The 26,391-nt window shown below is 34.7% G+C and overlaps 1 protein-coding gene and 1 long non-coding RNA gene across 5 annotated transcripts; one reads left to right on the forward strand and one right to left on the reverse strand.

Annotated features, from left to right (window-relative positions):
- The first annotated feature begins 1,529 nt into the window (after positions 1 to 1,529).
- Positions 1,530 to 24,371, forward strand: LOC125671704 (hydroxymethylglutaryl-CoA synthase 1-like). 4 transcript variants are annotated; one of them, XM_048907569.2, is made up of 10 exons: positions 1,530 to 1,818; positions 2,071 to 2,519; positions 2,684 to 2,809; positions 8,866 to 9,033; positions 12,282 to 12,438; positions 13,803 to 13,973; positions 18,815 to 19,041; positions 21,420 to 21,551; positions 21,901 to 21,939; positions 24,106 to 24,290. In XM_048907569.2, the coding sequence occupies exons 2-9, from the start codon at positions 2,081 to 2,083 to the stop codon at positions 21,912 to 21,914; spliced, it is 1,434 nt and encodes a 477-aa protein (XP_048763526.2). In that variant the 5' UTR covers positions 1,530 to 1,818; positions 2,071 to 2,080; the 3' UTR covers positions 21,915 to 21,939; positions 24,106 to 24,290. The 4 variants fall into 4 exon arrangements, with proteins under 4 accessions (XP_048763526.2, XP_048763524.2, XP_048763525.2 ...); XM_048907567.2 differs by lacking the exon at positions 21,901 to 21,939 and having other exon boundaries at positions 21,420 to 21,579; positions 24,106 to 24,371; XM_048907568.2 differs by lacking the exon at positions 21,901 to 21,939 and having other exon boundaries at positions 24,106 to 24,371.
- Positions 22,286 to 23,124, reverse strand: LOC130053924 (uncharacterized). Its single transcript, XR_008802147.1, has 3 exons — positions 22,909 to 23,124; positions 22,712 to 22,840; positions 22,286 to 22,663 (listed from the first exon to the last, which is right to left on the reverse strand). It is a non-coding gene; the product is annotated as an uncharacterized LOC130053924 (long non-coding RNA).
- Positions 24,372 to 26,391: the final 2,020 nt, after the last annotated feature.

The raw sequence follows: 26,391 nt of genomic DNA on the forward strand, positions 1-26,391 counted from the left end.
GGCCAATTAGGTACTCAGCACTATTCTGGGTTGTTTATTACAAGTGCTTGGCATGTATTTACACCGCAGAAACTTTCCAATTGTTTTTGTAAACTTTTAGTTCAGCAAAACAACCTATTTAGACCAAGATTTTATTTTCAGGGGCGTTGATACGGGTGGAAGGAGTGTGTTCATGAACACGTGAACATGAACATTGACCTCAACACTTTGACACAATTTTTCTCAGATGTTGATTTATAACTTTTCTTTATCTAGGTCATTCAATAAAGGATGTACTTTGATTATATAGGCCTGCAGTTTTTACTTCGTAACTGTTATGTTCTTTATTATTTATCTATTATACAGATTCCATGAAAAAATGGAGAAACGATTTGTAACGTTAATATATGAATTACCAGTATATTGTATTTCATTTTTTTTTGGAAAAGGTGGTAGAATAGATGCACGGTAGAGATGCGTGAATTGATTTGATCGCGATTTCTACACGAGACAATTTTTTATTGCAGACTGTATCAATGAATTAAAAAAAAAAAAAGAATATGGGTCTGTCTATGAATCCTACAAGATTTTAAAAAAAATTATGATATAGCCTGGGATAAAATTGCACGTAAATATCAAAGAGAAAATGACAACGAGTGCAGTTTTTGGGGTTAGTGATAAACGTTGATAAGGTGCGTTGTTTTTGTTTGCATTTAATCAGCCTCTGACAACGAGATAACACCCTCTGATTAAGATAAGTCAACACGATAACACGAGCAGAGTGCACATTCCACTTGTATTCTAAAAACGCATGTATAATGTAAATCTAAAGTTGACCACCAAATTAAAGGGAAAAAGTTAATAGTGAAAATGTCGACAGTTGAACTTGAGGGGCTCGTGTTATAATTCAAAAAGTGTGTTAGTTTTATTCATATTTTCGTCATCAGATACCAGGGATACATTCCACTTAGATTTATATTGTGTCTGTTACAAAAATTTCCAATTAACCTCCACTCAACACCCTCCAAACATTTAACTTAATTACTCTTATATATTTAAATATATGCCGTACTTTTCAAGATGAATATTTCGGTGATCATTTACCACCAAAATGTTTAACGCTTTAGGAGTGGGGGTACATGTAGCATCTTCCCAAGTAAAGGGTTAGCGCGGATCAGAAAAGATGGTGTGTGGGGGGGGGGGGGGGGGGGGGGGGGGGGGGGGGTCTTACCCCCTTTTAGATCCACCACTGGACCGTTTCTGTTGGTATTGATTAGACTGTATTGAACTTAAGTTTAAATATTCTTAAATATCTAAACAGAAATATAAATTATGCATCCGGATGAGGTTGCTTTTCGCAAGTCGCGTATGTGTATATAGTTCTTAGAAATAAAAAGCAAAATAAACGAATAGTTCGTGAATAACGCACAATATGATATCTTTTTATGAATATGAAATATATCAACGCGTATTGGAACTTTTTAGGTCACGTGTAGAAATACTATTTTGCCTAAAAGATGAATGTGAGGTCTTACATCGAATTATTTTTTGATTGACTTGATGAAGTTTCGGTAATATATATTTACTTCCGGTTGTGGATGGCCAACGACCTTACGAACTTTTTACTTAAAAATATGAATGACGTTGGTGTTTTTAAACCATCACGTTCAAATGAAAGCAAAATAAGCCATATCTATTTTTAATGTATTATTCTTTACTTAAAGTAGCGCAATTAGACATTTAAATTGCGAAGAGGGAAGCTGCACGTGTTAAAACTTCGATGCGGTGATAAGATATTGCATCAATGTTGTGATAGATAGATAAATTTCTGGGTTATCGGTATGTACATTGTAATTTATTGACTCAAATTTTGTCATCTTTTTAAAAAAGTTTCTCACTAGATCTTTCAGCAGTAAATTATCGTATGTTATTACATTAGATAAGAACTTGTATATTTATTTTTAATGTTTTTAAAGTGAATGTCCTAATTCGTAAAGTCAGTATGTTATGAATAGTGGGCTTCTAATGAGAACATTTACTTAGGATTTCCTGTGATGATGTTTTATTCTAGAAATTTGAGCATACTTTCAGGTCAAGCACTATGCCTGGTTCAGATAAGATAGATCCATGGCCAACAGATGTAGGAGTTATTGCCATGGAAGTCTACTTTCCATCACAATATGTAGACCAGGCTGAACTTGAAGTGTTTGACAATGCATCCACAGGAAAGTACACCATTGGCTTGGGACAGTCGAAAATGGGGTTTTGTTCTGATAGAGAGGACATAAATTCACTCTGTTTAACTGTTGTGCAAAAACTTATTGAGAAAAATCATATCTCATATAATGATATTGGCCGCTTGGAAGTGGGTACAGAAACTATCATTGATAAATCAAAGAGTACCAAAACTGTACTGATGCAGTTGTTTGAAAGTAGTGGTAACCACAGTATAGAAGGGATAGACACAACCAATGCCTGTTTTGGAGGAACTTCAGCCCTGTTTAATGCAATCAATTGGATTGAATCCAGTTCTTGGGATGGTAAAGAATTACAGATCTTTTCTGTGTTGAGATTTTGATTATAGAAAATATGTATACATCATCATAACATGCTCTGACAAAGGGACAAGAGTGGATGATTTAAAAAGAATAATTCAGTAAAGAAATGTCTTCATATCAAGGATTGAAACATGAATTTCTTTTAGGGAGGTATGCCATGGTTGTCGCTGGTGACATTGCAGTGTATTCCACTGGAAATGCACGCTGTACAGGTGGTGCTGGGGCAGTAGCCCTACTAATAGGGAAGGATGCTCCACTTGTCTTCGACAGAGGTTAGTACTTTATGAGTGTAAATATATGCTGGTGAATAGAATATGATTAAAAAATGACTTCTATTGTTTTTATGCCTCCGGAATTAAAGATTTGAGGGCATAAATTTTTTGCATATCCGTCTGTGGAAACAAACTTTGACCTTGGTCATATCTTTTACAGCACAAGAGGTAGACCTTTCATGTATGGTATGTGCATTCCTTGTGGCATTCCATTGACACCAAAATCTTTGACTTGGTGACCTTAACATTGGCCTTTGACTTACTTTTAGAAAATTTGTATACATGTATAAGCCATATCTTTCAAATTGTAAGAGGTATTGTTTTTATAGTAAGCATGTGCATTTCTTGTGAAAAAAGCCTTTCCAACAATACCAAATTTGTTGACTTTGTGACCTTGACATTGACCTAAGTTTTGGAAATTTTCAAAAAAAAATTAAACCTTGGTCATATCGTTTACACCATAAGAGGTAGACCTTTCATATTTGATATGTGTATTCCTTGTGGTAAGGCCTTTCAATTGACATGAAAATCTTTGATTTGGTGACCTTAACATAATAGCCTTTATTTATCCAGGATAACACGAATTAGCATATATAGCTAGTTTCCATTGTGATCCTGCATTAAAACATATACACAAACATAAAATTAACATCTAAAATTAGTATCTACACATGAAAACATATACACAAACATAAAATTAACATCTAAAATTAGTATCTAAACATGAAAACATATACACAAACATAAAATTAACATCTAAAATTAGTATCTAAACATGAAAACATATACACAAACATAAAATTAACATCTAAAATTAGTATCTAAACATGAATACGATATAAAAGGAAACGTGGAAAAAATATTGACCTTTAACATTGACCTTTAACATACTTTTAGAAAATTTGATAAGCTGTAAAAGGTACTTTTTTTATATTAAAACATAAAACATGTGCATTTTTTGTGAGAAGACCTTTCCATTGGTATCAGATTTGTTGCCCTTCATATTGACCATTGACCTAGTTTTTGGAAATTTTCCAAAAACTACCTTTGTCATATCTTTTACAATATAACTTATATAAGTGGTACAGCTTTCTTATTTGGCATGTGTATTCCTTGTGGCAAGACTTTTCCATTGGTACCAGATTTGTTGACCTTGTGACCTTTACATTCACCTTGACATACTTTTAGAAAATTCTAATAGAAGCCATATCTTTTAGATTGTAAGGCACTGTTTTCATAATTTGCATGTGGTTTTCTTGTGAGAAGACCTTTCCAATGGTACCAAATTTGTTAACTTTTTGACCTCTGACCTACTTTAAAAATTATTCACTAAAATGCAATTCACTTTGTTGTAATCCAGGGGCATCAGTGTTTCACAAACACAACTTGTTTTTTTTTTTCTTAGGTCAAAATGTCCTAAATGAAGGTCACTAAAGCATATATATATATTATTTAAATAAAAAAAACACCACCGTTTTCAGAAAATGTCTCAATGCGATTTGAACTTTAGTTATGAATATTCAGAGGAAGAATCTCCTTCAGTTATGGCGAATACAGGACTGTAGCTCCCTGGTAAAAAAAAATTGAATAGTCCACCTGTAATAAGAAAAAATCCCTCAATTTACAATGCAACTTTTTCTGTGCCAAACCATATTATACAAAATAGATTGCATTTGAATTTGACCAATCAGACAAGTATACAATAAGAATTAAATTAATTACATTTTGATTATCATATAGTTTTGTAAAATGATGTTAATTTGATATGCAACATGGATTTTCATATGATGGGTAATTTTTAGGTAACTATTTCCATTGGTCTGCATTCGTTGTTGTGTGTTGCCTGTTGTGCATTATCAATTGAACATTTTTATCTTATTGATAACTACCATTCCAATTCTTTTCAAAATCGGTATGAAGCATCTTTGGGACAAGGGGGGCATAAATTGAAAATTTCAAGATTTCTGCACCCATAGGACCTTAAGGGCAGAACAAAATCTGCCAATAATTTATAAATTTTCAAAACTCTTATTCTATACAACCGCATGTCAGTAAGAAAAACTAAATGCATAGTGATGTAGAACAGGAAGGCCTCTACCAAGATGTACATTTCATGATCCCCGGGGTAGAGGTTCTGACTCTAGGGCAGGGTCAAACTTGGCATATAGTGTTTTTTGTAAAACATTTGAATAACATCTTCTTCAATGCTATTGATTCTAAATTGAAACCAAATGGATATTTAGAAGGAGCAGGTAGCCCTTTACCAAAATTGTAAATTTTCTGATCGTTTTGGTACCAGAGTGGGGCCAAAATGGTCATAGTGATTAAATGTCTTTATTATTTGAAGTTCTTCTTTATTTTGTTGATACTATATAAACACTAAATGCCTATTTAGGAAAAGCAGAAAGGAATGTGTGAATTTCGCAATCCCAAAGATCTTGCTCAAAGGCGGGTCAAAAATAGTCGTATTTTATATTTTGTAAGTCTTTCATCAATTGTCTTATTTTGTCATCTAAGTAGAACATTTTCAATTGTGATGAACATATGAACTAATTTAAGCACAAATTTTGCACTTAATTGGCCTTTGACCTTAATTAAAACTGTATTTCTGAAGAATTTCCTACAGCGATGTGACTAATGGTTATTATCTTGCACCATAGATTTACGTATGGAAAGAGTCAAACAGGCTAATTTTGACGAAAATTGTCCCTAAAGTGTTGTTACTTGGCAACTAGCAGTAATTATTTATCAATAAAATAAATTGAATATGATTTATTTGTACTGAAGTAATTTAGTTTGCAAACTGCACACACAATAAGAATTTTCTATTTTACACTCTTATGTATGAATGACCTCATTTCTTGGGAAAATCTCAAACTTAAGTTTTTGTTTCGTTGATTTGAACAGTCCAACTTTGAGTGAAATCTCAGTCCAAGTTTCGTCTTAAGTTTTTTTTCTTTTCTTTTTTCTTTCTTAGAAATTCAGGCCAGAATATACATAAGGCAACAAATTTACTTCTAGATGATATGTGTAATATTTTGCTTTCGAAAGGAATCTTTTTGAGATTAGTCATCATAAAATGTTATCCCTAACTTTTATGCTAGGTTATTAATGTAGTTAATTTGATTCTGAAATTTGTAAATTTGAATTCATTTCTGGTTATTATGTCATATGGATATAGAGATTGAATGATATTTATACAATGATATTCACAAATTCTTAATCAGTGTACTTTTGATTTAAATTTGAGATATCTATATTATATAAATGTACATGCATAACTTTTATCATTTACATATTAAACAAAGAGGATAATGTTTATCAAGTGGGATTGGTACAAGGCTAAAGAGCACAAAGTCCATATTTTCACCTCTCACTTTAATAGATAGAAGTCGAATGATTGCTCTCATCTACAGCTCAGTATCTAGAGGGAATATTGTGAGATATATATATATATATATATATATGTGTGTGTGTGTGTGTGTGTGTGTGTGTGTGTGTGTGTGTGTGTGAATAAAATAAGTCCTTGGTATAGGCAAAATATAGAGAAAAAATTCAAATTGTTGATTTTTAAATTCCACTGAAGAGCTGTAGAGTGAAAGTGCTTTGGAATAAATGTTAAATCTTCATCTGAATTATATATATATATATGTGTGTGTGTTTTGTTTAACCTATTTTTCTCAAGATGTAACATAGAAACATTTATAAAGTAGGGCATTAATGTACCATCTGCAATTTACTTAAATATTAATTTATTGCTACCTTACTATTATGAAAGGGGGATTTTGAAACAGATTGATCTGTATGTTGTCTGTCCAAATTAAGTTAAATATTAAGACTTGTTAAAAAAGCATTTTGCATCCACATTTTTACTGCATCAATGCAAGGTAACAGATTCACAATGTTATTCATCTTAAGAGAAATTAGGAAATGGAATAAAACACTACTGGGACCATTGCTTTTGTTGCCCATATGATATAAATGTATCATCGGTACTGGGGTATTTACCGTATATACTCGCCTATAGGTCGGTTCGCCTGTAAGTCGGTTGTATATTTTGTAGGCTACTTTAGAGGGATTTGTCATTGACCTGCTTATAAGTCGGTATTACTTTTTTCAAGAATCGGTTGACAATTTCTAACGTTTTCAACTCTGTTTCAAACAATATTTTGTGAAATGCGCTGATATTTATTCATTTTCTCAACAACTTACACATAAGATGAATAAAATTATCAAGATCTGTAAATAATGGTACTTTATGCATATAATCCTAGAATACATGAACAATATAATATGTCCAGTCAACGTTAATCATGATAATCGTCGGAGTACGAATATTTTCTTGCTACATGTACTTTTTTAAAACATAGATATAGAATCATTTGATGAAAACACCCCCACCCACTTACCCTGAAATTATTGAATTCATATACATTTGCAGTTCATAATGATATGGGACACACCTCTTCTGGTGAACCTTTGCACTTTTATATAAGATTACATCTTGTTTACATGGTCAGCACCAAATTTCAGTCACGATGTCAAGTTCTCCTTCCCCTTATAAAGGTTATGTTAGTTCATACTTAGTGGTGATGGTATTATGTTTGTTTTCATGGTCAAAGAAAAAGCACTTTGAAATGTTTAAGTGAGCACTTGAAGGCAGTAGTGATGTAAACCATGAACAGTACTACAGTAGTAGTATTTTACAGAGTGATAAATATACTAGATGAGATCATTGTAGACTAGAGGCATGTGCATCACATGCTCTGGGATCCAGGGACAGTTTCTGAAGTTAGTTCCTATATCTAGCTCAGGGGTATAAGCTTTACAGAATACCTACTTTATGAACAAAAGATAAACCCTGTTAGGGTCATTATATGTTCCTTATTATAAAGAGATTACATAGATCAAAGATAACGGGGACACTTAGTGTGATCTTGTATGCTGTAAAGTTCATTGTTAACAGATGGCCTTAACCCACAGTGACTACAATGAAAGATATAGATATATAACTTTTCCTGTCATTTGCAAAAAAAAAAAAATATAAAAGTTTAAAGTTTTGCACGTTTCTGTGAATGTTTTCTTTTAGGTTTTGTAAAGGTACAATTATGATATTTTTAATTTGAACATAATCAGTATAATTGTTATCAAATTAGTGAGATATGATTAAATTTTATTATTTGATCTTTTGTATGTCAGAGAAGATATAGTGTCACAAAAGTACCCAACTTATCTAGTTCATCAGATAAAAGTTAAACTTGTTTCAATCTAATAATACATGAAATTGATACATGTTTGAATTTTATAAATAGTATTATGATATTGAATGGTGTAAAATCAATAAAATATTCATTGCATGTTTTGTGAAATATATATATATTCATAAAATGAATTCTTATAATAAATAAATTTCAATTTTGAAAATACATGAAGGTATCCACTGCGATGCTTCACGCTGGCATACTTCATGAAGTGCATTAGTGCTTTATAAAAAAAAAAAAAAAGGTATGCCAGCTTGAAGCGTTGCAGTTCATCCGTATCGTATTTTAAATTTTACAATTACATCTATGTTCATTTCTGTCAAAATTCCCTGCCGTTAAAATAGACATGTACGATTATCTATCAAGATTCCCTGCTGTTAAAATAGACATGTACGATTATCTATCCTGCCGTTAAAACAGACATGTACGATTATCTATCCTGCCGTTAAAATAGACATGTACGATTATCTATCAAGATTCCCTGCCTTTAAAATAGACATGTACGATTATCTATCAAGATTCATACAAGTATTCACAACTGTAGAAATACACAGGATATGAACTGTGACATGAAGCATTGCATTTCTTAACCTCATGTATTTTCAAAAATTGAAATTTACATTTAACATTCATTTTTGTCGGAATTCCCAGGCTTTAAAATAGACGTACTATATTTATCAAGATTCACATTGCATTGTTAACAACTGCAGCACATTCATGAGGAAATGGCTATCATTTGTAAAGATATCAAAGGCAAAAACATGAAAAATGTAAATGTATGAATATATTTTAAAGGAGTAAGAAGCATTCATATGCAGCATGCCTATGACTTTTACAAACCCAACATGGACTCGGAATATCCAGTGGTGGATGGCAAATTATCAGTGAAGTGTTATCTACATGCTTTGGACAAATGCTATCAAGGATACAGGGAAAAGGCAAAACTGACTGGGATTATTAAAGGTATTCTTAAAACCCTTCATAATAAAGTCGAGATGGAGCACTTGTACTTATGTCATTGTACATGTAACTCAAGATGCAGACACTTTGTGATTGGGAGGGATTTGTGTACTATGGTGTATGTACTTGAACTTTGGTCACCGAAATGATTTCACATTGAATCTGCATGTTAATCAAAATGTGGTATTTTGTCCATTTTCGTATACACAAGGAGCTGTTGAAAAGTTCTGAATATTTCTATATGTTAAAGGGGCATTATCTTTCATTTTGTCACCAAAAATTGAATTCAATGAAAACTGTTCTACATTATATTATCCAGTAATAAAACCAGTAGTTTATTATTTCAAACAATTTTAACCTTAAAAGAGGCACAGTTATATGTGATTTGGGTAATTAAATAATTATTGTCTTGCAAGACATTAGGTTTCTCTTGTTTTTGTACAAAGTAAATGTTTTTAATAGTCATCATTATGTATTCCTATGCTATTGAAAGATTTTGAGAAAAAAATGGTTACCATCACTATCACAGCTAATGTCCCACTGAAATCAGAACATAATGCTTTTGGTATGTATGTAAATGTCAGGAAAATATACTGTAATCACAGGAACAAATTATTATACCCCCCGAACAAAGTTCGGGGGGTATATAGGAATCACTCTGTCTGTCCGTCCGTCCGTCTGTGCAGATTCGTGTCCGGGCCATAACTTCTTTCTTCTTTGACTTAGGCATACCATATTTGGCACACAAGTGGATCACCATGACATGATGTGTCGAGTACCTTCATGACCTCTATATGACCTTGACCTCAAGGTCAAAATTAAAGGGTTTTTTTATAATGGATTCGTGTCCGGGCCATAACTTCTTTGTTCTTTGGCATAGGCATACCATATTTGACACATGAGTGTATCACCATGAGACGATGTGTCATGTACCCTTCATGACCTCCATATGACCTTGACATCAAAGTCAAAATTAAAGGTTTGTACAATGGATTCGTATCAGGGCCATGACTTCTTTGTTCTTTGACATAGGCATACCATATTTTACACATAAGTGTATCACCATGAGACGATGTGTTGGGTACCTTCATGACCTCTATATGACCTTGAACTTTTGACCTCCAGGTCAAAATTGATTATAGGGTTTTGACATAGTCATACCATAAGACATGGGTGTATCACCATGAGACTATGTGTCATGTACATTCATAACCTCTTTATGACCTTGACCTTTGATCTCAAGGTCAGAATTATAGGTTTATGCCATGGATTTGTGTTCGGACTATATCTTCCATTTTCTTCTACAAAGGCATACCATATTTTTACACTCAGGAAAGAAGTAATTTATACCTATTAACAACACCCTTTGGGAGATTGGGGTAAGCGGGGGGTATTCTTAGTGAGCATTGCTCACAGTACCTCTTATTTTGTCTGTAAAATTAATAGTAAGGATTTATACCATACAACCACCTTATCAAAAACATGTTTTTTATTAAGGGATGGTATGGTACAGAACCCTACTATTATTAGACAAAATAACTAGTTCCTATGCTTTGATTTTGAGTGACTTCTCAAAAATATTTTCTGACAAATATGATGTGATATATGTAATCATATTAAAGATTGTCAGTAGACTGAGATAAAAAATTAGTGAAAGAGAACAACTTTTCATCTGAGCAAAGAGGTCTGCCCATTATTAGGGTTTACATCAACAGACATGAAAGTTTATTTGTACAAAGTCTATTGAGACCAAGCACTCTCATATGCATTAGTAGAAAGGTGGACACACCATTTTTAAATCAGGCAGAAAGTTGCTTGAAGATGATCCTCGTTCTGGTCAGACATTGTTGCTATGAAAATTGCAATTGCTGAATATGCAAAATATACTGTGGAAGACCTTGCAGATTTTCCGAACATTGATTCTTTAGCTATTTTCAACATTTGAAGAGAACAGTTAAAGCTTTGGAGAGTTTGCACTCGGTGGGCCCTCCATCTCCTTACAGAAGAGCAAAATGCGTACATGTAGAAATGTTCATCCAGTTACTTAGTAATTATGAAGACTGTAATCATTGGTGATGAAATGAGATTGTAACTATAAAAATACTTGTGATGAAACTTCGATTTATTTATTTTTTAACCTGACACTAAATGCAATAACAAGGTTTGGATAGGAGAAACTGACCAAAGCCTCAGATAGCATGCAGAAGCAGGTCTGTTTACAAAGTGATGTAGGCAGTATTTTTTTACACTAAAGGTAGCCCAAGTTCCAGTTTCAGAACATACAAGGGTTACTAGTCAGTTCTATATTAAAAATGTCCTATCTGAGGTCGATGAACATTGTAAAACTGTCCATCCAGTCACTGATGCTAGAGAGATTAAGATTCTCCATGACAATGCACCCAGCACACAAATTGTCCATCGTAACAGACTATTTGAAGGAAATTGGAATAGGTGTTTTGTCTGTAGTCTCCATGTGATGTTTGGTTAAACTCAGTCACCAAAGAAGCTCTATGTGGTCAGCAATTTGAAAGTTGTCATGCTTTTGGAAGTGCCATTTTCCAATGTACGAAGGATGTACCTAGGCATTTTCCAAATTGATAAGATTACTCCGAAAGTTTATTCAAGTCAATGAAGAGTATTTTGAAGGATTAATGTAAACATTTTTAAGGTAAAGGCATTACATTTTTGATAGATCATTGACATTCTGAATCAGAACTTTTCAAATGTCCCTCATATATGTTAACATCAGACATATACATTTTATGTAATGTCCGAGGTAATTGTGATGATCATGAACATCTGATTTGTGATTCATAGATTTAAGGATTGGGGTCTGGTACAAGTTTTCAAATATTAAAAAGATTTGTAGTCTCCATAGTAACCAAGATATGTATTTTTATGGTTCCTCAGATCAAAGATCAGGGACGTTGTAGGTCAGTTGCCTTGCCTGTCTGACCATAACTTAAACCTTAGTCAAAACTTTTGAGCTATACAAGATAGAGACTTTATATATTATGATCTTAAACTCACAGAATGGTCAAAGTCAAAGCTTTATTCCAGATCAGTGTCAAGATTAAATTTGCCACCTGCCAAGAGCCCTAGTTGTCCTTGGAAGCAGTGTTTCAGATTAAACAGATCAAAGAAAGAATACATTAATAATCACAGGAAAAACTGCTTTCTGCAAACTGGTCCAGAAATCATTTGCTAGAATATTTGAAATGACTGTTGAAATAACTGATTTGCTTTTACAGAAGACAGTGGTTTGATAGACTCTGTTGATGCCTTTGTCTTTCATTCACCTTTCTGCAAACTGGTCCAGAAATCATTTGCTAGGATATTTCTCAATGACTTCCTCAGAGAGTCATCACCAGATTTCTTTGGTCGATATGCTGGCTTAGAATCCTTCAGGTAAGATGACATCAGATTTGTGTTTTATTTGTATTTAAAAGTACACAAAAAATTTAAATTACAACGTTTATTATACCCCCTTAAATAAAGTTTGGAATCATCATATCCATGTTAAGACATTCTTTGTCTAAATATTTTTTCGAACAGTGACTGGATTTATCTATTTTTTCACATCCATGGAAATGCTGTATACTACAAATGCCAGATGGGCTTATTTTAGAGAAAGTAAAAAAAATGAATACCGTAAGTAAACAACCAACATCCACTTGAACTGCTTGATGAATCATCTAACAAAATGTTGTACACAATACACAAAAAAGAATTTAAAATATAAGCATATGAACACATATTTTATATGCAATATTAATGAATAATGGAGTTAAACATCAATATAATATTCCTATTACAATAAGCTTCATAACAGAGGGGGGGGGGGGGGGGGGGGGGGGGGCATTAGGCTGTTCACTAACACCACTTGGGGCTCCTCATATAACAAGGTATTTATCGTATTAGAGTTTTTCGAGGAATGCCGATTGCTTTTTATGCTCCCATGATTGTAGATTCAGGGGTATATAGGTTTGTCTGTCATTAAAAACTATAAACTTGGTCATAACTTTTGAATGGATGGTTCACAGGGCTTTCATTTTTCACATGTGTATTCCTTGTAACAAGACCTTTCTTTGGGTACCAAAGGTTTTGATTTTGTGAACTAGACCCTTGGGTTGACCTACTTATTAAAAACGTTGACCTTGGCCATTATCAACTTTGCTGCCATGTGAAGGCATCAGTGTTTCACAAACACATCTTGTCCAGTATTTAAACAAACTGCATATTGTGCAGAGGAAAACAAAATACTATTAATTATATCTGACTATCTAAGATGAAGATTGAAATTTTAGGGACACTTGATTGGGAAAAAAAGGACTGAAAAATTTGAAAATATTGGTAATTTTTGGATCTGGTAACCAGACCCCAAAACAAACCTGGAAAAGTCCTATGATATCAACAAATCCATGTTGTCTTCATCTTGATTGTTTTTAAAGATGCACATAATTTGATAAAAAAAAAAAATCATCAATTTGCAGAAAACCTAATATATGACTGAAGTTGTATGTGCATACATATGTTAATACCTGAATAATTGAATAAATGATCTTGTTAAATGTGTGATGTTTTAATATTAGAAATGAAACCAAGCTGCTGTGGACTTGGTCAGTTTGCATTTTCATTTCAAGAAAATTTCAATATATGCATTAATTCAAAATGAAGTATGTGAGTAAGTACAGTATATGTTATAATAATTTGAGGAAAAGGAAGCATATGTATTTTATGAAACACCTCTTAGGATTTTTTTTTTCCAATAGGGACCTGAAGCTGGAGGACAGTTACTTTGACCGGGATGCTGAGAAAGCTTTGATGGCTGCCAGTAACTCGATGTTTACAACAAAAACAAAACCTTCCCTTCTCCTGGCTAACCAAGTGGGCAACATGTACACCCCCTCAGTTTATGGGGGATTAGCGTCTTATCTACTGAGGTGAAAGCTTGTTGAAATTGATATATGTTATTGTGATGGAATATGGGGGTGTAAGCATAATCAAAAACACCTATATGCAATGGATGATAAAATACTGGTATTCAGCAAATTTCATACATTGCATTTTTATGCAGGCAAACATGTTATTGATTTAAGGTGGGCCTGTATTACCACAATATTACCCACTACAAACAAAGTTGTGTAATATAGAATCAAGCCTCGGTCCATCCAATTGTTAGGCCTCGATCCATCCCACTGCATGCAATCCTTAGGCCTCGATCCATCCCACTGCATGCAATCCTTAGGCCTCGATCCATCCCACTGCATGCAATCCTTAGGCCTCGATCCATCCCACTGCATGCAATCCTTAGGCCTCGATCCATCCCACTGCATGCAATCCTTAGGCCTCGGTTCTCCCACTGCATGCAATCCTTAGGCCTCAGTTCTCCCACTGCATGCAACCCTTAGGCCTCGGTTCATCCCACTGCATCCAATTGTTAGGCCTCGATCCATCCCACTGCATGCAATCCTTAGGCCTCGATCCATCCCACTGCATGCAATCCTTAGGCCTCGATCCATCCCACTGCATGCAATCCTTAGGCCTCGGTTCATCCCACTGCATGCAATCCTTAGGCCTCGATCCATCCCACTGCATGCAATCCTTAGGCCTCGATCCATTCCACTGCATGCAATCCTTAGGCCTCGGTCCACCCCACTGCATGCAATCCTTAGGCCTCGATGCATCCCACTGCATGCAATCCTTAGGCCTCGATCCATCCCACTGCATGCAATCCTTAGGCCTCGGTTCATCCCACTGCATGCAATCCTTAGGCCTCGGTTCATCCCACTGCATGCAATCCTTAGGCCTCGGTTCATCCCACTGCATGCAATCCTTAGGCCTCGGTTCATCCCACTGCATGCAATCCTTAGGCCTCGGTTCATCCCACTGCATTTACATACTGTAACTATAGATTGAGAATTCCAATAAATCCGTAAGTTCCACACATTACAGAAACAATTCTTTGTGATAGCAGGGTGGGTTTGCACATGAAAAAACTAAAGGTCTCCACAATTAGCAATTTGAAATATGTGTTGCAATCATATTTTATACTGAACTGTAGCTCACTGGGGAAAAATGGAAATACATGTTCTGCCTATGGTCAGTTTTTAAATCGAGGCAAGCTATTGACAAAGAAGTTGATGGTACAGGAGTTTCAACAGTCTCGATTGAAGTCAGCATTTCGCAAATTCTATGGTCGTTATAACGATCTACTTCGTCAATACAACCTATCATTAGGTCAAATGCTGTCTGACGTGTTTCATACCGATTGTTAAGCCATTGTTGGCACACTGATTTTGACTGCGGATGGCTCCGTTTACCTGATCAGGATGTAGGGCTTATGGCGGGTGTGACCAGTCGACAGGGGATGTTTACTCTTCCTATGCACCTGATCCCACCTCTGGTGTGTCCAGGGGTCCGTGTTTGCCCAACTATCTATTTTGTATTGCTTGTAGGAGTTATGAGATTGATCACTGTTCATTATCTTCACTTTTCATGTAGGTCTTTATCAGCGGTGTTGCAGGCTTGTCCAGTGTGAGATTTTTCTGCCTGTTACAACCACAGGGACTAAGCCCGATTTGGGCCCGAACTCTGTGATACCATAAATATAGAAAGGGGTCTAACTCTTACACAGATAAAAAACTAACCACTCGCTTCAAATGCCTAAAAAATCTTAAACTAGGTGCGATATGCGTAATTTACCGGTCTCCTTGCATAGATTAATGTTTTAACTACTTGCATGCCAAATTTCAAGTCACTGGTTCTTAAAATAACAAAAGATATACGTCATCGTTCTCTCAATTTCACTTGTTTATTTTTACTAGGACATTTACCGGTCCAGGTCACAGAGTCGTTTCTCGCCTATGACAGCAGCGAAATTCAGACTAGTATGGAAGATTTCGGACCTGTCAATTAAAATTTCACATCAATTATACGCTACTTACTTCCTCATACTTAAATAACGTTCTTCGTGTAGACGTTACACGACTTATTTTTCCTCATCAGCATCAACTGTTGACAAGATCTGCCATTTTAATGAATACACTAAATACCCGAAATGTCTAAAAATTTAAAGAAAGGAAAAGTGGGTAATAATAATCTAAATGAAATAGAATAAACAAAAACAAAAAATTAAAAAAGCCATGAAATAATGTTCAATTTCCTTCTCTAAGTGCAATATCACAAGAATAATGTTTTGATCAGTTTTAAGGTATTTGAGATTTTAAGTCTATCGGGTATTTAGTGTGTTCATTAAAACGGCAGCTCTTGTCAACAGTTGATGCCGCTGAGGAAAAATAAGTCGTGTAACGTCTACACGAAGAACATTATTAAAATATGAGGAAGTAAGTAGCGTATAATTGATGTGAAATTTTAATTGACAGGTCCGAAATCTTCCATACTAGTCTGAATTTCGCTGCTGTCATAGGCGAGAAACGACTCTGTGACCTGGACCGGTAAATGTCCTAGTAAAAATAAACAAGTGAAATTGAGAGAACGATGACGTATATCTTTGTTATTTTAAGAACCAGTGACTTGAAATTTGGCATGCAAGTAGTTAAAACATTAATCTATGCAAGGAAAATGACAAATTACGCATAGATTACCTAGTTTAAGATTTTTTAGGCATTTGAAGCGAGTGGTTAGTTTTTTATCTGTGTAAGAGTTAGACCCCTTTCTATATTTATGGTATCACAGAGTTCGGGCCCAAAACGGGCTTAGCCCCTGTGGTTACAACATCATTGATTATGACGTCATATATTTTCTATTTATTATTTTATGTTATATATGTTGTGAAGTAAAATATTTTGTAATGTTTTCTTCAAATTTCAATTTGATAGAGTTTTCTTGGGGACAACCTTGGGATTTTCAGTTTACACAGTAAAGCCAATTCAACTTAATTAGTAGATTATCGTCCAGGGTCACAAAAAAATATAGGGCAGGTGTGAGGATTATATTTTTTAATTTTTATCTCCTGAGAAAAAAAAATTAATGACAAAAGGCATCACACAAAGTGTTAATCAAGTTAACATTCAAAGAATCCTTGGTAGAAAATATAAAACCAACATTCTTTGACTTTAATCATTCACTCGTGTCACTGGGAAGCAAGTTTGTTTGAAATCGTAATTTTTGCAAAAATAAAAAAAATCTGGGCTGGCCCTTTTTTGAGGGGCGGGCGAGGATGATAATTTTAATTTTAATTGGCAAAAGTGTAAACTATTTTTTGTTAGTCTCTTTCTGATTGTATAATTAGTTGGTTTTTTTTATTTAAGTTCTAATGATGATTTTGAATTTTCTCAGAGTTCCTGAATAAATGCACTAAATTGTGGATAGAATTAATTGTAAATTTCAGAACTCCTGCACCCCTAGGGCCTTAGGGATGGGGCAAAAACTGCCAACACATCTTGTTTTATACTGTTGCTGAATATTAGAATTTAGCTTAGATATTTTCAGAACAGGAAATTTTTTCTAGATTTTTAACCCTTTGGACTAGTGATACTTTCAACTAGTACTCAGGAGACCAATAAGCCCTGTTAGCCTCTTGTCATTTTAAGGTAGCTCATTACACCACCATTTTATTTTATGACTCTTTAAAATACCTCTCATGAAGTATGATTTTTCCATCAAAAAAGTGAATCAAGCTCTCAATTATTTTATATGAATTGTTTTTTATTTTTTCTGGAATGATCAAATAAGAGATTCTAAAATCAAAATTCTGCTGTGATTTGGTGCATGATATGAATATCTGATAAACATGCCCAAACAACTCGGATAGATGTACAAATTTTTCAAATAAAAATATATTCAAGAAAACTGAAAACATTATTTATCAATATTTTTTAAATCTACGGATAAAATCTTCAAAAAACATGTCAATTAGAAAAAAGATATACTGGAGATATTTTCAAAAGAAATTGAAATGAAATAGTAAAAATTTAGAAATATTGCGATTTTTCAAATTTGAACCAAGCCCGATTAGAATTATAAAAAAGTAGTCATAGATAACATTGAAATCAGAAAACTACATTCCCTTGATGTAAAATGGTTTACAAATTGAATGAATTTATAATGGAAACTAATTTCTTGAAGACAAGTGCATACAATTACATGCAACAGCAAAATGATTATTTTAGCAATTTCTATAAATTTTGATCAGGATCAGTACTTGTTTCTCTCGTTTGATTAAAATTTGGTCATTTCATTTCAATTTCTTTTTAAAATATATTTGTCTAATATATCTTTTTTCTAATTACAAGTTATTTAAAGATTTTATCCGTTGATTTTAAAAAATATCAACAAATAACATTTTCAATTTTCATAAATCTATTATTTTCAAAAATGAGATGTTTTGTCATGTTTCATGAGATATTCATATTATACATCAAATCACAGCAAAATTTGGAATCTAGAATTTCTTATTTACAAATAAAACATCTTTTGTATCATTCCGGAAAAAATCATAGAAAATAATTGAGAGCTTGCATTATATTTTTGATGGTGAAACCATGCTTCATATGAGGTGCTTAAATTTTTAGTGTAATGAGCCACCTTAAAAGTATACTGCTGCTAAATATGAGAATTTAGCTTAGATACTGTAAAAAGGAATATTATTATAAATTCCATACCTTGGGTCTAGTGATGATACTTTTAACTAATACTCGGGTGACTGATAAGGCCTCTTGTTTTGAAATGAAACTAGATATATTGGAAAATGAAATGATTTGCTTTGTATCAATTCCACAATGTTTTGATGGTTTCCATCCTACCCTGTTTTGTTTTTCAGTGCCTCACCATCTGAACTAGTTGGACATAGAGTAGTTTTATTTTCCTATGGCTCAGGCTTGGCCTCAGCCATGTTTTCTTTGAGGATAACAAAAGACTTGGGACCAAAATTTTATAAACTGTTTGAAAACCTGTCCAATATTAATCAGGATTTACAAAACAGAGTGAAAGTATCTCCAGAGGAGTTTGATAAAACCATGATACTTAGAGAAGAAACCCATAATAAAGGTCAGTACAGAATTATCAACTCTTTCCACATTATAGATTTTATAATGCTCTAAAACGAGAAAATTTGGCGTATTAATTTAGCACCAGTGATCTTTTGTGCCAAAATTAGAAGTGCACCAATGATTTTCCATTTCAAAAATATTTTTCGAAAAGTTGCAAGTAGTTGACTACTATACCCATAACAGAAGCATCCGCTGACATAATGTTGGGAGGTCAAGGTGTGTTGTATACACACTATCACAGGTGAACAGTGATTGTTTAAGATTTGAATATTGCTAAATAAACAGGGATCAACTAATTTATGGAGATTCGACTGTATACTCATCATTTACACGAACAAAGTTTGCTCCCCAATTATTACTTTAGTGCCTTGAGTTCAAAATGTAATGAAGCATGTGGATTGTCCATGCTGACCATTTGTGTATATGTACCTTTATTACCTCCGCAATTTTCTATTTACTTCAAACAAAACACAGATACGGAAGACACACTGTTGTCGGCTTCCTGAGAATGAAATCAGCGTAACAAATTTGGAATTCCTTTTTCAATGCACTCTAGCATTCTTTGTTTGCAATGTATACTAGTACAATACTAGTATTTGAGTTGGAAATCAATCAGAAGCTTTGGAGCATATTCTGGATTGACCATGGAGAAAAACAATAGACAAGGATCAAACCACAAACTCTGCACCAAAGAGGTATAGCGCATTTGCTGACGAAACGGCTGACTCAAAAATATAAATGGAAAACACCGGTTTCCAATAATAGACTGACGTGTGATATTTAAATATAAGGGCATCGTTTTTTATGTTTCGTTAACCAAAATAAATAACTGCCACAGTTTAGCATTACTGACATTTAAATGAGTCATTCTTTAATCAATAAACCATTTTCCTATTTGGAATGAACAGTACAATATTTTCATAGGTGCATTCATATTACACAACAACCCTTTTACATATGGCATTACTTAACTCACTGTCTTTTTCTGACATAACTGCAGCATCTTTAGTAGATTTCATCAGTTCAGTTGCCTTTGATTGATAATTCGAGTGTTTAGTTTTCCCTAAATATCATATGACAGTTGCTACATGAGTTTTTATATTTACTTTTGAGAAGTCAATCTGTATAACAGTTCTTTTCCTCCCTTGACCTATTTTTAGCACACCTGAGCTGAAAGCTCAAGTGAGCTTTTCTGATCACCCGTAGTCCGGCGTCCGTCCGTCTGTAAACTTTTATTTTTATATTTTGACTTCTTCTCAAAAACCACTGGGCCAATTTCAACCAAACTTGGCACAAAGCATCCTTAGGTAAAGGGAAATCTAAATGTTTAAATAAAGGGCCAGGCCACATTCCAAGGGGATATAATCAAGAAAAGGTAAAAATAGAGTAGGGTCATTAAAAAATCTTCTCAAGAACCACTGGGCCAGAAAAGATGAAATTTATAGATAAGTTTTATTAGGCAGTGCAGATTCTAAATTGTTCAAATCATGGCCCCCGGGGGTAGGATGGGGCCACAAGGGGAGATCAAAAGTTTTACATACAAATATATAGGAAAAATCTTCTTCTCAAGAACCACTGAACCAGAAAAGCTGATATTTACATGAAAGCTTTTTGACATAGGATAGATTCAAGTTTGTTCAAATCATTGCCCCCGGGGGTAGGATGGGGCCACAAGGGGGGATCAAAGTTTTACATACAAATATATAGGGAAAATCTATAAAAATCTTCTCAAGGACCACTGAGCCAGAAAAGCTGATATTTACATAAAAGCTTTCTGACATAGTGTAGATTCATGTTTGTTCAAATCATTGCCCCTGGGGGTAGGATGGGGCCACAATAGGGGATCAAAGTTTTACATACAAATATAGGAAAAATCTTTAAAAATCTTCTTCTCAAGAACCATTGGGCCAAAGAAGTTGACATTTACATGAAAGCTTTCTGACGTTGTGTAGATTCAAGTTTGCAAAAATCATGGCCTCCAGGGGTAGGTTGGGGCCATAATAGGGACTAAGGTTTTACATGCAAATAGATAAGATAAGATAAGTTTATTCCAATTTTGGGCCCAGAGGGCATAACAGTAAGACAGTTTATAAAGAAGGAAATTCAAAAAAGAAAGAAAGTTTACAACATTAACTACAGGTTACATAGACTGCAAACTGCATGTGGATGCAGCATGTTGGGGAAACAAGTACATACATATATGAATTGCTAATCATGTGTATACACAAGTAAATGGACTGTATCAGTATTATACCAACATATGAATAATAAACTATAATGATTTTTGCAGTTTTATAAATTCAATATCGTTGTCAGCTGTAGTTACACCCACATTAAGATCTTGGATACATTATATGTGACAAAGCTTTATTTCAGCTCCCTACTCTCCAGTTGGATCCACAGATGGAATGTGTCCAGGGTCGTGGTACCTAACTGAAGTCGACAGCATGTACAGGAGAAAGTATGATAGAGTGCCACTAGTCCAATTACCAAATGGAAATGTCAAAGGTACTGTACCTACTTGGAACACTCTCTGGTAAATGAAATGTCTGCTATGTATTGATGGAATTTTAGATCATCTGACTCACTCAGAACCCTATTGCTATCTGTGCCTGTATACTATCTTGTGTCTTTAACTTTTGAACATTTTTGACTTCTCAGAAACCACCTCTTTTCACCAAATTGCTACAGAACAATGGCCAGACTCCAGGGCTGGACTATAATTATCATACAGTTATTTAAATTTTAAGAATCTTTGTTTTGTTTTGTTGTGCCCCAGAAAGGGTAACAGTAGGTCTGAAATATTTTGCATATATGTATAAAGGGATGTTTTCTTTTTAAGAATCTTTATTTTTAGAACAAAAAAAGTAATATTTGAAGACACCACAAAGATATAGTAAGTCTTGTGTTTGAATTCACCAGTTCACCCATAAATTATTGATGAAATAAGACAAACACTTGGATATAGGATGAGCTCACTTATGTCATGACATATAAGAATGCAACAGACTTTATTAATGTACAAAATCTTCAAAAATGTGATCGGACTTAATATCTATTCTACAAAAGAAAAAAAGCATATGAAGCAACAGTCCTAGAAATAGGAATGACTATAACAATATTAGGGTGGAGTGGGGTGGGTGTAATCTGTTGCAAGACGGCAGCAAAACCACAACTGAATTATAACACCTGAAAATCTACGTTATATGAATAGCCAGTCGATCTCCACTACTACTATGCCTGCTGAATTCATAATACTCGTGTGTGTTTCCCTGGAACTTTAATAAGTATATTTATTTTTTATGGAAGTGCCCTCATGCAGTTTAGATTATTTCATTCTATGAACCTAGAACCAGATTGGGTCCACTGGTATACTCTAAAGATTTACACTCTTTGTACATATATTATTTAATGTACATAATGAGTGAATATTTTTTATGCCCTTGGCTACAGTTGGCATATGTAGAAATTCAAAGATTGCTGTGGTAATCTTTTAGAATAAATAAAGGTTCAGATAATGAACATTGATCAATGATCAATCTCATAAATCCTCTAAAGAAAACAAAACTGAGAGTAGGTCAAGTACGGAACCTGGAAACACCAAAGGTAGGATCAGGTGCCTAGGAGGAGTAAGCATCCTCTGTTGACCTGTCACACCCATCATAAACCTAGGAGGAGTAAGCATCCTCTGTTGACCTGTCACACCCATCATAAACCTAGGCTAGGAGGAGTATGCATCCTCTGTTGACCTGTCACACCCATCATAAACCTAGGAGGAGTAAGCATCCTCTGTTGACCTGTCACACCCATCATAAACCTAGGAGGAGTAAGCATCCTCTGTTGACCTGTCACACCCATCATAAACCTAGGCTAGGAGGAGTATGCATCCTCTGTTGACCTGTCACACCCATCATAAACCTAGGCTAGGAGGAGTAAGCATCCTCTGTTGACCTGTCACACCCATCATAAACCTAGGCTAGGAGGAGTAAGCATCCTCTGTTGACCTGTCACACCCATCGTAAACCTAGGCTAGGAGGAGTAAGCATCCTCTGTTGACCTGTCACACCCATCGTAAACCCTCTATCTTGATCAGGTCTGAAATAAAAATCAGTATTAATGAATTATAATGTTAACATTTGGTAAAATGTATTCAAAACAAAAGCATGAGGTCTAGAAGAGATTACCAAGGGAAACATAATTATTAGTTCAATTTAGATAATCCATGTAGCTGATCATAAAACAATGAGCGGGTAATAGGCCCGTGAAAACTGCAGTTCCTGATTTCAATCAACATTCAGCTTTCACTTCAGGCGCAAAATATTTATGCAAGATCAACTAATTCAACCACGCATGACCCGTACACTCATTAAAACATGTACGGTTAACATTTCAAGAAAATGATGTACATGTATGTGTATATGGAACTCGATTTACGAAGAAAGCTGTACTCATTTCTCATGCATATTTCCGCATACTTCATAGCTATCGCAAAAAAGTAGGTTACATTTACTAGTAGCGCTTTCATACATGTACATGTGGTTATGAATAAGACTGTTAAATGAAATGTGTTTATTGTATATATAATATACATTAAATAAAAAAAAATTAAATTTCAGTCCGTGCTGAAAAATGTTCTCACCCGTTAGATCGCCCATTGTGATGTCAATTGTTTTGACTGTAACGGATGAACATCAGAATGCTGTATATTTAATTTTTTTGTCACTTAGTGTTCACCGGTCTTATCGTCTTCCCGTACAAAAATTGATTTCTGTATAATGCTATATATTCAGTAAAACCGAAATCGTGGTTTTGACGAAATCCTAAACTTAATATTGATTTTATCAATGACTATGGTTAAAGTTGCATACAAAACTATCTTAATAGCATATTTTTATAATAAAATAAAATTTTTAGATTGAGAGCTATTATAACTTAGTCTCATGTAAAAAGATTTTCAGCACTTATTGTTATTGATTTCGAAGGAAAGCATAATATGGTACTATAATTGGATGGTATATATGTTACTCAAAGGATTATGCGATTTTTATTTTTATTTTTTTAGGTGATGTGAAATGACACGTGAGAACACCTTTACATCAGATACATTGAGAATTCGTGAATTTAATATAATTTTTTTTATTAGTGTATTGCTTTTTATTATTTGCAAGAATTTTATATGTAGTATTTGTATTATATACATGTATACAAAATGTGAATGAAGTCAATTAGAAATAAATTGTCATTGATGCATGTCTTTATATGCTTTAGGAATTTACTGTTATGAATGGATTTTATTTGTGGTTATACAATAAATCTTCCTTGCATTTACCAGAATTATGGTTTTAGATTGAGTGATTTATTAGATCATGATGCAGTGTATTAACAATTTATTAAACTGCACCTTCATGGCTATTCATGTGCATAAACACCTGAAAAGTGGTTCTAAACAACTCCCGTAGGAGACCTACTATTTTACGATATATAATTGTTGGGCTACTTGTGCCTTGAAGTGTTGTACTTTGAGTATCATTTGTTCAATACGCTCTTTCATTTGAAGTTTACCATTATGAATGAGATAAGGTGGCTCACTACACCTTGAAAAGGTTGATCAAATCAGCACGAAATGGTTTAATTATGAAAGATATGATGATATATAATAAGTACATATGCAATTTTGGAGGGGAAAAAAACCTAAAGTTAAAAAATTATTTCAATTAATATAATACAAAAGACACTGGCGGATTTGAACCCGGGATCTGCGGGTCAGTAACTCAATACCTTTTTTTTTTTCTCTCTTTATCTCGATACCTTATCCAAAGAGCTACGCAGACATACAAACAAATGGATCGATACATAGTAATTTCACAAAACATTTGAATCGCTAGTATCATAAAATGTATAAGTCTCGATGTGTGAGCTCATCTCATTCCCCTGACCGATGGTCATAGGGGAGACATGGTGGACTACCTGTAGGCCACAGAGCACCAACGAGGTTTGTCTTCTGCAAATTTGATCAGAGTGTGGCTGTCCATTCGAGTCCGCTCTTTGTTCATCCAACTTCTTTGCCTAGCGTCCACATCTGTGGCCACCTTCCAAGGGGGGAGGGGGGGGGGGGGGTTCTTGCGAACCTGCCTGTGTTATTTGGGCACGGACAAATTCATTGGTTGTGTGGTTCCAGGAGATCCCTAGCAGTTGTCTGAAGCACTTGGTCTCAAATGCTAGGACTCATCTGATCGTCTCAACTGTCATGGTCCAGCTCTCGCAGCCGTAGAGAAGGATGGACAAAACTAGGGCTTTGTACATCGTAATTTTTGTTGGGAAGGTGATGTCTTTGCTTCTCCAGATCTTGTCTAGTTTTGCCATGCTGGGTGTTGGGATGGCGAGCCTATATTTGTTTTTTGATGGTAGAGCGATCGTCCTTTGTAAGTGTGGCACCAAAATATTTGAAAGCGTCTACCTCCTCGAACTGCTAACCGTTAATGGTGATCTGTGTAGAGGTGTTTGCACTGTTGACTATGACCTTGCTCTTTTCACTGTTGACCTCCATACCATAAGCCTATGATCTGCTTACCAGTCTGTTGGTGAGGTATTGCAGTTCACTGTTGCTGTCCCCATTAAGTTGACGTCGGTGAAATGCAGTGTAGGTTGTTGATCATTCTTGGTTAGCGTCTTGAGAGTGTCGTGTGGTTTTTTGTTATTTCCTTGCTCTATGCTTTTCTCAATGTGTTCGCACTGATCCACCTTTCATCTTGCTTCTTACGAGCTTATGTGTTGCACGGTACTGTGCAGCTCCCTCTGGGCTGTTGTACTTTGTCATTTTCTGTTCTCTTCTTTTGTCGCAGAGATCCAGGATGTCATTGGTTACCCAGGGACGTTTTTTCTTCCTCTGGTAATGTAGTACCTCTGCTGCTGTTTCCCGAACTGCCTCGTTGAAGCTGGAGGTGGGGTTATTGATGCTGAATGCTGTAAATCGTCCACCGAGTTGTACTTGGAAAATCTCGGCAACTATTGAGTCTCGCAGCTTTTCCTGGTCGAACTTGATTCATGGGTTTGCAGATTGGTGATTCTTTTTAAGTTTTATCTTCATTGTGAGCAGCAGAGGATCGTGGTCACTGTCCACGTCAGCACCAGGGTACGATCTAGTCTTCGCCCTCTTGATGCTTGACTTGAAGCGCCGCGGAGTCGGGATGAAGTCTATCTGGTTATGCATTTTCCCATTCGGCGCTCGCCATGTTGTTTTACGGGAAATCTTGTGTGGATGTTGGCGATGGTGAGCCGTTGACTCCTCGCAGACTCCGTTAGGCGTAGCCCCCTGATTATGATATCTTTCTTGGGCATTTTCTTGATG

Source organism: Ostrea edulis, chromosome 4 (genome assembly GCF_947568905.1).
Source record: "Ostrea edulis chromosome 4, xbOstEdul1.1, whole genome shotgun sequence".
Classification (NCBI taxonomy): domain Eukaryota; kingdom Metazoa; phylum Mollusca; class Bivalvia; order Ostreida; family Ostreidae; genus Ostrea; species Ostrea edulis.

Bases quoted from the DNA above. Each gene is read 5' to 3' on its own strand.
- LOC125671704 (XM_048907566.2), top strand. From the start codon at position 2,081: ATGCCTGGTTCAGATAAGATAGATCCATGGCCAACAGATGTAGGAGTT. The intron at 2,520-2,683 runs GTAAAGAATTAC...AATTTCTTTTAG, and splicing joins TGAATCCAGTTCTTGGGATG to GGAGGTATGCCATGGTTGTC. The intron at 9,034-12,281 runs GTATTCTTAAAA...TTGCTTTTACAG, and splicing joins ACTGACTGGGATTATTAAAG to AAGACAGTGGTTTGATAGAC.